Here is a 14,786-nt window from a genome sequence, read left to right as displayed (position 1 = left end):
CGATGAATGCGTATCATCTTCGTAAGACTGAGGTTATCTACGAAACTTAAAATTAGGAATGTTGATACCGATGGCAATGCTAATGAACTGAGGAAGCGTCTGACTCAATGTTTTTCGGCTGATACCCAGGTTGATGAAACCGTTGTAAACTCTTTGGATGCCGATGCGGAGTTGGAGGAATGCGAAGGGAAGTACCAGGACTTATCTTCGCTAGTGAGTGATTACGAAGGCACGAATAATGACAACGAGTTTCATCGTATTGTGGCTCGTCTTTGGCATCTGTATCTCCGAGTGGAGAGAATTCCGATTGGGGCATCTTCTGATAGTGAGCAAGCGGAAAGTAAGGAAAAGTTGCTGAGTAGAAGTAAGGAGCTATTGGATTCTTTTAGAGGGACTTCTGATTCGAAGAACCAAACCGGATCCCAGGACATCGGCAGGTGGTTTTCATCAGCTTCAACGACCAGGAGGATGGAGCGCAAGAAACTAATTTTGAACTGCCCAAAAACTTTAGAGTTGGCATTTAAACCAAATAAAACCACTGAAGACTCACGCCCTTCTCCACCGAGCGAGGCCGACAATATTGCTAAACCCGCGAGGAGGGGTGGCAAAATAGGTCTTCTTGCAAATTAAAAAAAAAAACTATAATGTTCCATAATATTAAATTAAAAGTGCTTTCATTGAGATTACTAAGGCCGACTAACTATTTGTTATTCTCTCCTAAAATAGTTTAAATGCGCTGAAATTGTTGGAGTAATTCATTAAAATATTATGGAATTTGGCATAACAACTCTTTTACTCTCTAACTCCCCAAATCACTGCTGTTTAAACTTAAAGTGGAATAATTCTGAAGTGGATCAGGGCACTGGAATATCTTTCAGTGACCATCACTTATTTTCAGGAGTTTTATTATGCCTATGACATACCTCTTATTCAGTAGGAAATCACTCACATAGATCCGGGCAACTGCTAATTTAATTAATAAAGGTCTATCATAAATTTCCAACCGTAAATAGAGTTCCTCTTTGCAAACCATCCACATGTTCTATAATCAATTTAGAAGCTGTACTGCACACCTCCACAATCTGAAGTCCAAAAATGGAAAAATTAACAAGTTGATAAATAATTAGTGCAATATTATGTTTCAAGAATAAAGTGACAAAATATCTATTTCGCGTATTCCTTCTTTGCACTTATGGGGAATAATACATTATTTGAAAATAACAAACGTAAATGCATCAATAATACAAAATCTTACAAAATATTAATGATCTGTAATAAAAACGTAATATATGTTATAATACTACGGAAAATAATAAAATCTACCACATACATTGCAAGAAACAACCGAATTTCCCTTCGTCTTGAATTAAATTAACAAAATACACATGCAAAACATGTTCAGTCCCCATTAATTAGATACACCAGTTTGATTTTTTGTCTGCAGAAAATATGTAGTTTTTACTTATTTTAATTATGATCATGTGAATTGACTTCAAGAGAGTAGTACCTTTATGGTGATTTTATATAAATGGATATTCCTCTATTTCACATTAACAGGTAATACATTATTATTTTACAAAGTAATTTAGTGGTTAAGAGTATCATAGAACATTTTGAGAGGTATTGAGGTTGCGTCCTAAAGAATTAATAACGTTGATCCTCAGGAAGATTAATTTTAGCAACAATCAATTCACAAGTAGACTGCAGCAGACTCCTTATGGCGCATTGGGAAGATGTGTATATATATATATATATATATATATATATATATATATATATAAAACAAGATATTATATAAAATAAGTAAATATATATATTTATATTTATATGGATGGATGGATGGATGGATATATGGATAAGACAGGTTTTAGAAACAAAACGAAGATTAAGACTTAAAAATATTTATTAATAGACCAGCAAGTACAAGAATGCTGATGGCAGCTTAATAAAAAGCTTTGGCAACAAATGTACAAATAAATAAAATAAATTTCATACATCCGTGATCAACATTATGTCTGATTACTTGAAAAATGCAACATTCATCAAAGTTAAAATGATTTCATCTCAAAAATACTGAAGACACGTCGAAAAACTTAACTAAACTGAACTCTAAAATTGGTTCTGACCATCTAATAAAGTCCGCTTCTCTGTAAAACTCAACTAAGAGAAAATGGGAAGCAAGTAATTATTATCACTACATAGTTACACCAACAAAACAAATGACAATTAATCATTTAAGTTTACTTGTCTGAGAGGGCATAACAGTTACGTAATATTGTCAACATTAACTAAGGTTTGACATCTAAGTTACATCTATAAACTTCAAAAATTAGGAATCGAATCTGAACAAAATGAGATACTGGTATGGAAGCGAGTATTAACATTTACATCAAGGAAAATTCAAACAAACGTCATAATATCAATAAACAGCAAAACTGACATTCATATTAATAACTGTGATGGAGACAAGTTAATGTGGATTTCTTTTTCTAACTGTGATTTTTACTCATCGCATACTCACTTTATTGAATCATTAAAGATTTATAATTATCGGATTTATTGAAAAATTAATCTACGACAAAATATATAAATATGTCTTTATGTTAAACGAAGGGCTCAGTCTATAGTTTGTGCGGAGATATGATCTGGCTTTTCGCCATTAGCATATCGGTTCCACATGATTCTGTAAAGTTTCTCCATTCCTTGAGCATATTGTTTGCAGTCAAATAAGGGGCTCTCAGTGCGGGCCCTCCAGACTTCTGCCCGCATGGCTTTCAAGCTGAAACATTACAAAAGTACATTTTTATACCAATCAGAGCCATAAAAATAGTTTAATGTATGCCTTAGATTTTTGTATAATTTGATTTCAACGTAAACTGTAACATCATGAAATCATACAGTTCTATTCAATATTACCTAATATAAATTGGCATTACACTATATACAATTGATTGTATGTTTATGAACATGTAAACATACAATCATACTTACATACATACTTATAACATACTTACATACTTTTTGTGTTTTATTATACATGTACAGTATGTTGTACATGTAAAATAAAACATCTAAAAGTTAAGATTACTAAAAATTATTAAAGTAAAAAATTCTAAAAAACTGCATGTAGTTTTATTTCTTCTATAGTGTACTTGGACTTCGCTATGATGCTGGCTAGTTGTTTCCTGAGGATATTTTGATTCCTATTCTTGATTGAGGGAGTAAGTTTATCAATAAAGCACCAACATAGGAGAGCAGCTTCTCTCATTGATGAGAGAAGCTTCTGTGTGTTGACTGATCAAGGTCATTGGCAAACCTTGTGTGAAATTCATGATTGTAGGATTGAGTGTTGTATCGACAATATAAAATATGCTACCATAAGTATTTCCAAGACTTTGAAAATCTTTCATGAGGTGAAGATTAGCCATGAAGCGCACACCACATTTTATAGAACTTGAACATGACGTAGATGAGTTCTAAGTTAGTTTTTACTATGTGAATATGTAATTTTTGATTCACATAGAATTTTAGAGGTGTTAGCAATAAAACTGTCATTCTAAATTCAATAAAGGTTTTCATTTAAAGTGATCCTAAAAAACTCTGTACAACATTTGAATTGTGTTATCAGGATGCATAAAAGTGTGAGCAGTAAGGCCCCAGGCAATGTGGCAAGTCTCCTACAAATGGCATAAACAAAACAAGATATAAGCCTGACCATTGTGGATAACTACTTGTTATACCCTCTGGCCCAGAACTTCCCACCTATATTTCTCCATTCATATTCTGCTTACCAGTTGTTTGTGTGTAGCATATACTTTTTGTATATTTTAACGATGAAATACAAACGGATTTGTGTTTTCTTTCCTACTGCCCAATAAAATGATTGGAAAAACTAGAAAGCATTTGTATACATATTAATTATATCGTTAAAATGAAACACCTCCCATAATTCTACTACCAAGTTCATAAAAGTGACATTGTTTTTATTGGATTACAATCAAGATGGCCACATAATATTGCATTAAGATAAAGCCAGCTCTTAATTTTACTATTGGGTCAGTTGCTATGAAAAAACTTCCATCCCTTTGCCCCAGATTATCATTTGAGATATTATCAGGTTAATATAATTTAATTCAAATATATTGTTTACTGTAAGGAATTTCCTTGATATTATTTTAACTGGCACAACAAAATTGAAATAGCATTGACTTGTTTCCAAGAGATCATTATTTTGAGTACGAACTTTAAGTATAAATTTACTCTTCTAAATAGAAGCTGTGTGTAAAAATATCTTAACTGTAAGGTTGCATCATCATTCTTTTCAAAAATGTTGTATATATTAAAAACTCAAAAATCACTTCAGCTTTACAATATTAATAACTTTTTAGGGATGTAAAACTGCTGGCTTAAATAACGTTATTAAATAAATTTCCTTATTGTAAACTACTATAATACAATTTAATTTCATGATTACATACACAAAGTAACTAATTGCAGGTTAATACAGTATGTGCCAAAACAAACCATACTGATAAGAATAAGAATTAATTTACATAATTTTACCAACATATACATGTAAATAGAAGTAAAATCGGTTAGATTTAGGTATTAACATGTTCAATATGACCTCTGCCCAGTTTGAGGCTACACTTTGACTTTATTTCATGGTTTTTTCATCATTTTGGTGTAGTGGGGTTGTTTTATTCTCTTATACACATGGTTATTTTTTCCTTCATTTGGACGATGGTAGCTCGTGGATACTCACAGAAAATCTCTCCTTCAACATTCACCAGACGTGTCAGGTCATGTAATATCAAAGTAGTGGGCTTTAAAGTTTGTTCCAACAGAAATGGAAAGGTTGCCAAAAGTTTCTTGAAGGAAAGCAATGTTATTAAGGTAGTATGGCTGGTTGTGCCATCTTGCTGGAACCAGTGTTAACAAAAAGGCAAGTTTGGGGCATGACTAAATCTCCTGAGACTTCCAACAAAATAATCAAGAATAACCCTACATCAGTGTCTATTTACAGTAAGAAGACTGCCTCTCCTTGACACAGCACACCAAATGGTTACAAGCTTAGTATGCTGTAACCTCTCTACAATACTATCAGAACGTTCAAAACCAAGAAAACGTGTTGTCTGCTTTTTAAGAAAACCTTAAGGTTCACATGAAATTCATCTGAAAACCATACATTACTCAGAACTCAGGTTCTCCATAGCACACTGTTAACATGAAGTGTAATACTAAACTCTGAATGTTTTGTTTATACAGTTCAAAAGTTGGCTAGTTCGTAACTTGTAGGGAGAACCACGTTTTTGAACATTCTTGTCAACTAAATATTGCTTATATTCAATTTGAAAGATGTTCAGTTTAGGTTTCGTTTTTTGTTACTGTAACACTTAATGCAACAGTCTTCCATGGTTTTCATCTGTACAGACAGTAATCGGGTGATCTGAACAGCCTTTCCACTGTGTCAAAACACTACCTGCTCTTCAAAATGTTTCTACAACGCTAATAATTACAGCATTACTGAGTGGGTTTTTGTGAAAATATCCCTCAAAACATAATGCAGTGTGTGACAAACTTGATCCACCTACACATCCAATTCCATATGATCGAAAATAATGGTCTAAGATGAAAGCTTTCTCTGCAAGTACTTAACACATTGTCAGCAAAAAATAACCTAAAAAAGGAAGGAAATAATAAACACTAAAACGTGGCAACAATCAAACGTTGACACAGCTGATCAAGAAGGCAACTACAGCTGATTCAGTTTTAATAATGTTTACTTTGGCGCATACTATATTTTCAAAATAAATAAATAAAAAATTTTAATGGGTGGTTTCATATTAATGCAAGTATAACAATGTATACTGTTTTCTCTTCATCATATTTTAGTACATATCTTGTATGAATGCAGTAATCCAGGAGGTATGATGCAGCAATACCTGCATTAACTTTTGCGATAACCATAGCCACTTAGGATTATATGTAAGCATTTAAGGTCACACCACCCCCTCTACCAAGATTTTTGAGAAAATGAGATGTGTGAAAAAATCATGTATGAAAAACAAAATTTAATTTATTATCTACAACTACAAAACTTAACTAAACAAAAAACTAAAATTTTCACAAGCAACTAATTCCTTTATGATTTTAGGTTATTGAAATGTACTATAATAAATCCTGTACTATATTTTATCTAATACAGTGTACTCTTCTACACTGTTAACATCCATGATAAATTACCTTTTACACAGCTAAGTATAAAGGTTTTAACTTTATTGAAAGTATATTAGAACTCAATGTATTTTGAAAATTCTCACAAGAGTGGACTGTTCCAGGGTATGACTTGAAACTCGTTTCATCAACAAAAATGGTAACGATGGAGAGAACTCCAATAATATTAGTAACATGGACTAACTAATATTCTTTTATATTTCTGTGTTCTATGACACAGCCCATTCAAGCCAGTTTAGACACAATCTCTGGATATCTATCTCTCTGGATGTCAATTTCAGACTCTACACATTATCCTGACAATGTAAATTCAATCACCACTCCAGAAACTTGGATTTTTTAAATCTGTTGCATTTATTAAATGACACAGGTCTGAAATAAAGCAGGTTGACTCAAACAGTAGTTGACAGAATCAATGAATTCATTAGTAAAAATACCAAAAAATTACCACCACTGAATCATCTACATTAATATTATATAGCTTTCAATACATACAATACTCACACAACAACATTATTGCCTGTTTGCTAATGTGGCTAGTCTATCAGTGATTATGAATCTTTCATGTAATGTTTTAAATATATGTATATTGAGTACGAATTTACATTCATTGTAACAAAGAATCTGATTTTAGTTCAGAAGGACAAAAAAGTAACTAGGACCCCATTCCTTTGAATATAAAGCTACAATTTGTATTGTGACATCATTAATATAATTCGACTTATATGCAGTTCACCTAATTCAAATATGTTCGAATCTTAGTTCTGAACTTACTATTCTCTGTCAGTGCCCAGGCGGATAGCGATCTGTTGGTACTCCTGCCTGGTGCGAGCCACCAGCTCTGGACACCCCAAGGTTGCCAACTGTGATGCAGCAACGCGTGATGCCAGTGTCTCACCTGCACCAAGTCAACCAATGCTTATTGATACTGAAATTATATTTGGCTACACAACTTAACTAGATCAATGTTATTCTTTAACCGAAAAAAATTATTTCTTAATACTTTAACAAATATAGTGTGATTGTCTTCTAGAAGAGATTGTTCCAAACACATTGGATGATAAAACCACTTAAGTTTGTCTTAGTACTATGGGGGAGTCCTCACTACAACATGTCCAGATAATCAGATCCCCACAAGTTTTTTGACATAACTTGCATTCTCCAGATAACGAGTAATTAAGGATATATATATATATATATCATTGGAGACTAATTTTAATTTTTACATAAGTTTAGAACTTAATTAAAAAAATATTAGTCTATATATTTAATTTATAGACTAATATTTTTTTAATTAAGTTCTAAACTTATGTAAAAATTAAAATTATTTTCCTGCCTATTGTGTTTTGTGTCTGACATTGAGGCACAGTTTTAATTGTGATTACATTTTATGCCTAATGATTGTTCAGGACAATATAAGCAATTTTAGCTCACTTGTGTACTTCTAGAAGAAATTATGGAAAATATGTGTATTGGTGCTTCCACAGGTATTGAGTGTTTTCCACAGAACCAGTAAAACATTATTCTTCTGTTGTTGTTAAAAAAGTGACAAACATACTTTTCACACATACATATTATTGAAGAACACTTTACAAAACACCACTTTTTTAACACAACTATAAATGTTTTGAATTTTCCAGAAATTGTAATTGTATGAGGCTGTGGGTTGAAGGGGATGGGGAAGTCCAGACACTACTAATATTGGGGAACTGACCTGGTAAAGTAACAACAGGGGTACCAGTCCATAGCACGCCCATGCTAGTAGTATGTCCATTGCAGAGTGGTGTGTCCAAACACTACTAATACAGGGGAACTCACCTGGTAAAGTAACGACAGGGGTGTCAGTCCATAGCACGTCCATGCTAGTAGTATGTCCATTGCAGAGTGGTGTGTCCAGACACTACTAATACAGGGGAACTCACCTGTTAAAGTAACGACAGGGGTGCCAGTCCATAGCACGTCCATGCTAGTAGTATGTCCATTGCAGAGTGGTGTGTCCAGACACTACTAATATAGGGGAACTCACCTGGTAAAGTAACGACAGGGGTGCCAGTCCATAGCACGTCCATGCTAGTAGTATGTCCATTGCAAAGTGGTGTGTCCAGACACTACTAATATAGGGGAACTCACCTGGTAAAGTAACGACAGGGGTGCCAGTCCATAGTACGTCCATGCTAGTAGTATGCCCATTGCAAAGTGGTGTGTCCAGACACTACTAATATAGGGGAATGATTGTTCAGGACAATATAAGCAATTTTAGCTCACTTGTGTACTTCTAGAAGAAATTATGGAAAATATGTGAATTGGTGCTTCCACAGGTATTGAGTGTTTTCCACAGAACCAGTAAAACATTATTCTTCTGTTGTTGTTAAAAAAGTGACAAACATACTTTTCACACATACATATTATTGAAGAACACTTTACAAAACACCACTTTTTTAACACAACTATAAATGTTTTGAATTTTCCAGAAATTGTAATTGTATGAGGCTGTGGGTTGAAGGGGATGGGGAAGTCCAGACACTACTAATATTGGGGAACTGACCTGGTAAAGTAAAGACAGGGGTGCCAGTCCATAGCACGTCCATGCTAGTGGTATGTCCATTGCAGAGTGGTTTGTCCAGACACTACTAATATAGGGGAACTCACCTGGTAAAGTAACGACAGGGGTGCCAGTCCATAGCACGTCCATGCTAGTGGTATGTCCATTGCAGAGTGGTGTGTCCAGACACACATCGGCCAGCTGGCCTCGTCTCACGTGCTCTTCCTTGGCAGCCACATTGCTAAAGAGCAGACGTCCTGGGGGGAGACCTAGTTGCTGGGCAGCTGACTGTAGGTTCTGTTCTCCCACAGCTGGAAACCTCAGCAGCCACAAAACAGAGTTGGGCACGTTCTTCAATATCTATCAAGACAGAGCCACAGATAGATATAGTAATAACATCAGAAAACTGATACTTCTTTTCTCAAAAGAACCACATACACAAACTCTATCTCATACCAAACCCTCAGATTGATTTAGTCTGCAATACAACTAGTCCCAAGAAAGCAGACCTAAAGAAGCACAAGTTCACCAGAAAGCTTTAAGACTATTGCAGTTAAAATAATGGTATCAATAAAAATAATAACTTGTTACATACAAACAGAAGTTACAACTGTCAGCTTGAAAAGGGAGCATCTAAAATAGCCATGCTTGATGAAAAATCTACAATGAACACGTTATGTAACCATATACAATCCAAGAAGATCCATTTTAAATAGCATAGTACTATACAATCAGTAGTATGTAAGATAATGCTGATTGTGTTGTGCTATTTGTGCAGTTATAGCAATATAAGGCAGTGATATGACTAGTACTTGTTTAATTCTTTGACTACCAAGTGACACAGTGACTAATTCCACAAAGTATCTAGTGTATCTATTGAAGTATATGATAATCAATGTGTTTTTTTTTTTTAATAATAGCTATTTCTATAGTATACAATAGTTACGTGTCGAAGCTAAATCTCAAATGCACAAACTCTTCAACAAAGATTCAAAACAGGATCAATTGACGAGATTCAACAATCAAATCATTAATTATCAGCTGGTAGACAATACACAAATTACTGATTGCTAAAATGTGATTTTGCCGCACTTAAAAATCAATTAGTTAAAAAAAAAACATAAATGCATAACCATAATTAAATGATTATTGTAATTTGTAAATAATATTTTGCTTGCAGTTAGTATTTTCTATATTTATGGTCATGCAGTGCTGTGAGTCTACTGCGTTTGTTCACAGATAACAGCTGAAGGGTAGTACTCAAAGTAGATTTCTAAAACGTATTTTGTTTGATTTTTGTTTATGAAAAAATATAGATAGATAACCAAATTAACAAATGATCATGTTTTTGTAAGTAATATTTTGTTTGTAGTTTCTATTTTCTGCGTTTATGTTTGTGCAATACCACGTAAGTATAAAACTAACGTATAAGGTATAAGATAAAACTTTGTTCTTAAAATATAACCATTTCTCTGAAACTCAAAAAATCCCTTTACAATAGAATGGTGTTCTCAGATTACTTTTTATATCATCAGACAGTCTCCAAAGGTTTAAGAATGAAAGAAATTGAGTTGATGCTAATGTTTTAAACCACATTTAAGTTAAAAAAAGCTATTAGGTTAAAAAATTTAAAATCAATTTTTTACATATGAAATCGGAAATGTTAGTGAACATCTTGAGCTCAAATGAAAAACTAAAATGGCTCACAGATACAAATATACATCTAGAATTTTGAATACAAAGTATTTAGCTGGTATTATAGACTCTAAACAGTCACTTTCTTAAGTTAAAAGCCAAAAAAATATGGGACAGAATAGTTTTACATGAAACATGGAATCGCCTCTAGACTTTAAAAAGTGTCATAGACCTTCGACGAAGACTGAAGATCAAGCAAACAAAAACGAAGCACACAAATAAGGACTTCCTTGCAAAGCAGGCATGGATATTATTGAGTAATTGAACTCAACTGCATAAAAAGAGTTAAATGTCCCAAAAAAAGTTATGTTCCAGTTTCATTTTTGTTAGATTAGCTTCCAAGTAATCTAGAAACTCAAATTAGCTGTACTCACATGCACCCACATCTGTAGAGTGGGCGGGTCAATCTTATAGAGTTGGTTGAAGTTGCAGTAGACGATGGCATCATCAGGTAGTCCGTATTGCTGCCTGGTGGTGATGACAATACTCTGGGGTACTTCCTCCCCTGTAGCAGCCTTATTGTTGGTCTGGTTTGTGGCTAGCCCGTTCTGAAGCACCACTCCATTTACAGAAGTCTGTATCTGTCCAGAGGCGATCATTGTCTGTGCAGGAGTACAATATTCCAATTATCAATCAATATAATAAATACAATTTTCAATACATAACCAATATAAAAAAAGTTGAAACACATAAAAACGATAATAATATTGAATACAACATTTTAAGTTCAGTTTTTCACCTGTATAAATTGTTAAATTAACTAATTGATTTTCTTCAAGTAAATATCAAGAACAATTCCCTCACAATACAAATTTTATAACTGAATGATAAACTAAATGATAGTATATAACTTTAATGTAATACTATCATTAAAGTTTTTTACATTAATATATATAGATAACCCTATAAGTGGAGTTAATAACATAATATATAACTAATATATCTAACAATCTACCTCGATTAGAGAGATGGAACCAACTAGTTCCATATCATTGTTGTGAAACTGGACGGCCAGCTCACCAACAATAAGTAAGATCTTGACTAGCCTGATCACGTCTGAGGACAAATAATCACCTTTATCTTCACCTTTATCTCCTTGAGCTAAGTATTTTATGATAGGGGAGAAGGTTACTGGTAATTTCACAAACCATAATACTATGGAAGAGGTTATAGACAGATCCTCTGACTTTGTGCATTATTTCCACTGTATCACTGGTCTCTGGAGTGTGGCCAGGACCATCCTTTCTTATTCCTCGACCTTGGTATAATACAGTGTACAAAGATTCTTGACTTTTGTGATAGTACAATACTTAATATTCAGAAACATGCACGAATCATGCCTCAGTAAAGAAAGTGGTACAAGCCTCAGAAAATTTCAGTGAGATTTATAGTGGTCTGCTAGTCTTGCAATCACTTTCTGGAGCATTCATCTCCCTTATCTCCTTAAATCGATATGCACCATAATTGAAGATAGTGTCAACATTCCATGCCTAGAAACAACAACTATACCTCAATGGGGGAAGTGGTTGATAGCTCAGCAACTTTTAAGGAGATTTCCACTGGCCTGCTGGTCTTAGGGTCTGTGGCTGGAGCAATCACCTCCCTAATCTCCTTGACCTGGGTATGTTCTATGATGGGAGAAAGGTCAGTCGCATTGATCACAGCTACATTGTCAGCCACATCCTTCTTGGCACCAAGCTAGAACAGATTCAGCACACATGATAATATATGACACAAGAAAGCAATTAAACCGTATTTCTTGAATCAAATTAGTTAAAAATAACATTTAGAACAATTTTTGCTTCAAAATTGTACCTATGGGTGGATTGTTATATTGTTATAAACTTTCCATATAACACAATTACTCAACTTTAAGAGAAAAACCACATCAGTCTAATATTGATATATTTATGTTAGCATCTTTCTGAACTAATGTATTCTGGTGTTTCATCCTTAAATTTAAAAAAATATATCTAACTGCATTGCACCATGGATTTGACTTCTTGTAAAAGGGTTTAAAATTACCAGTCACAAGTTACCTTTCTCTAGGGTTTCACTTTCAGTATTATTACAATGCATTGTTGAAGACCTGCATAGTGTTTATTTTCAGCCGACCAAAGACTTGTAGCGTCTGCTACCGTTTTGTTAAACATTTGTTTAGAAGTCGTTTGTTTAGGAGTAGATTCTGCAGATTTATTATGATTATTTAGTTGTCAACAAATAAACATGTAAAGTGAGTTTTCATTTTCAACTGAAATGGTGTCAACGAGCCGAGGTGGTGGTGAGGCAAATGTTTTGCACGATGAAGACATTGAGGATGCAATGTTTGATTTTGATAGTAACAATGATGATATTGATCCTGATTTTGCTATTTCTGATGACGAAGTGTAGTAAGTGATCATGATCAAGATGAAGCTGAAAAACCAAAACCCTTCAGCACTAGGTAGTGTTAGGCCAAGTTCCAGGCCCAAGCAAACCTTAACTCCATCCTAACTCATGTTTTGACAAGTATTATACTATAAAAAAACTGCAAAGATTTAGGCCTAAGCCTAAGCATAACTGTGGGGTGATGTTTATATTTTGTAAATAGGTTCAGTCAGTATATTTTTGTTCATTTTTAATTTTATGTACAGTTAAATAAACCATTGTTTTAGTAACAACTTGTTTATTTTTAGTTTATTTTACTATTGTACTGATATAATATTCAGTCTTGAATTGAAAAAGACCCCAGCAATTTATGTTGGCTGGACTATGTTTCATGTAGTTTACTTTGTTCAAAAGAGCACACCAACTAATCCACTTCTTAAAGTTTACCAATGTAATTAGTACTACATACTTTTAAAATGTGGGTATTATTCTGAATCAAATACATTAAATATAAATTCTTATTTTCCAATGGCATGTTTCCTAAGCTATCAAAAATATGTAGGTATTTAGAACATGACTAATACTTATGATGGATATTTCCTTACAGTTTTTACTTTTGAAAGAAATAAGTAAAAATGTGAAAAATGTATTTTTACTTTAAAAGAGAACTCTTTACATTAAAAGATAGTGGATATGATTTATTTCTTCAAATACATCTATTTCCCTGAGTCTCTGCAAATCCCTTTAAAATCTAATAGGATTTATGGATCATTTTTGTTTTACCGTGCACTCTCGAAAGGTTAAAAAATTAGAGAAGTAGGATTGGTGATGATTTTGTTTGCATCATATCTACACAAATAAAAATATTAAAGATTTGATAATCAGGAATAAATTTTAAGAACTAAGAATCGGATTTGAGATTCAAACATTCTGGACTTACCCACCACTAATAGCAATACGAAGTTAATATTGTCAACTGGAAATAAAACAAATTATGATTATGATTAATATATTACCTTTTCAGTCAAAATTAATCTCTCCTTAAGATGGGGAAACATCTGTCTGTGGTCTCCAACAAAGTAAGTATGTGGCATGAAGGCCAACTTCTCGCTGTACTGAGAGGCAAGCTCAACTGGAGAGGTCACCACATCTGTGATCAGGTAATCCATAAAGGATGCTCCACTTGTGCCAGGATAGCCCAGCCACATAACCTGAAATAATACATCATCATGTATATAAGGTGAGATAGATTCTACAATGTAAGAGTGTGGCATGAAGTCCAACTACTTGCTGTACTGAGAGGCAAGCACAACTGGAGAGGTCACCACATCTGTGATCAGGTAATCCATAAAGGATGCTCCACTTGTGCCAGGATAGCCCAGCCACATAACCTGAAATAATACATCATCATGTACATGTGAGGTAAATTCTATAAAGTGAGAGTGTGGCACGAAGGCCAACTTCTTACTGTGCTGAGAGGCAAGCTGTGCTGGAGAAGTTACCAAATCTGTGATCAGGTAGTCCATAAAGGATCTCCAATTGTGCCAGGATAGTCCAGCCACATAACCTGCAATAGTACTATAAACATTAATATACACAACAGATCTGTTAGTGATCCCCTACAAAGTGTGTAGATGAAGGCCAACTTCTTATTGTACTGAGAGGCAAGCTCAACTGGAGAGGTCACCACATCTGCAATCAAGTAATCCATAAAGGATCTCCACTTGGGCCAGCATAGCCCAGCCACATAACCTACAGTAGTACTATAAACATCCATATACACCACAGATGCAATTATCCAGAGTGTGTTTATCCATGTTCCAGATTATACGAAGTACATTGTAAGAATGATTTGTTTTTGTAATCCACTTGCTATTAGTCTAATTCTATTTTAAAACAACAAGTTATTTAATTGTAAATTTTTGTGAGTTTCTTTTGTGATTGT

The 14,786-nt window shown here is 33.8% G+C and overlaps 1 protein-coding gene across 2 annotated transcripts in view; it reads right to left on the bottom strand.

The window, feature by feature from the left end:
- Positions 1–1,885: 1,885 nt before the first annotated feature.
- LOC124366587 (UDP-N-acetylglucosamine--peptide N-acetylglucosaminyltransferase 110 kDa subunit) overlaps positions 1,886–14,786 on the bottom strand; it is a 207,991-nt gene continuing 195,090 nt past the window's right edge. For both annotated transcript variants that reach the window (XM_046823185.1, XM_046823193.1), the window contains 6 exons: positions 13,858–14,052; positions 11,984–12,172; positions 10,849–11,076; positions 8,887–9,139; positions 7,012–7,135; positions 1,886–2,779 (listed from right to left, as the gene is read on the bottom strand). In XM_046823185.1, coding sequence (XP_046679141.1) covers positions 2,617–2,779; positions 7,012–7,135; positions 8,887–9,139; positions 10,849–11,076; positions 11,984–12,172; positions 13,858–14,052 — 1,152 coding nt within the window. In that variant the 3' untranslated portion in view covers positions 1,886–2,616. The remainder of the gene's footprint in view (positions 2,780–7,011; positions 7,136–8,886; positions 9,140–10,848; positions 11,077–11,983; positions 12,173–13,857; positions 14,053–14,786) is intronic.

The sequence above is a fragment of the Homalodisca vitripennis genome, chromosome 1 (assembly GCF_021130785.1).
Source record: "Homalodisca vitripennis isolate AUS2020 chromosome 1, UT_GWSS_2.1, whole genome shotgun sequence".
In the NCBI taxonomy this organism is placed as follows: Eukaryota; Metazoa; Arthropoda; class Insecta; order Hemiptera; family Cicadellidae; genus Homalodisca; species Homalodisca vitripennis.
Note: the sequence above shows the minus strand (reverse complement) of the source record. Positions and strands in the feature narration are given on the sequence as shown.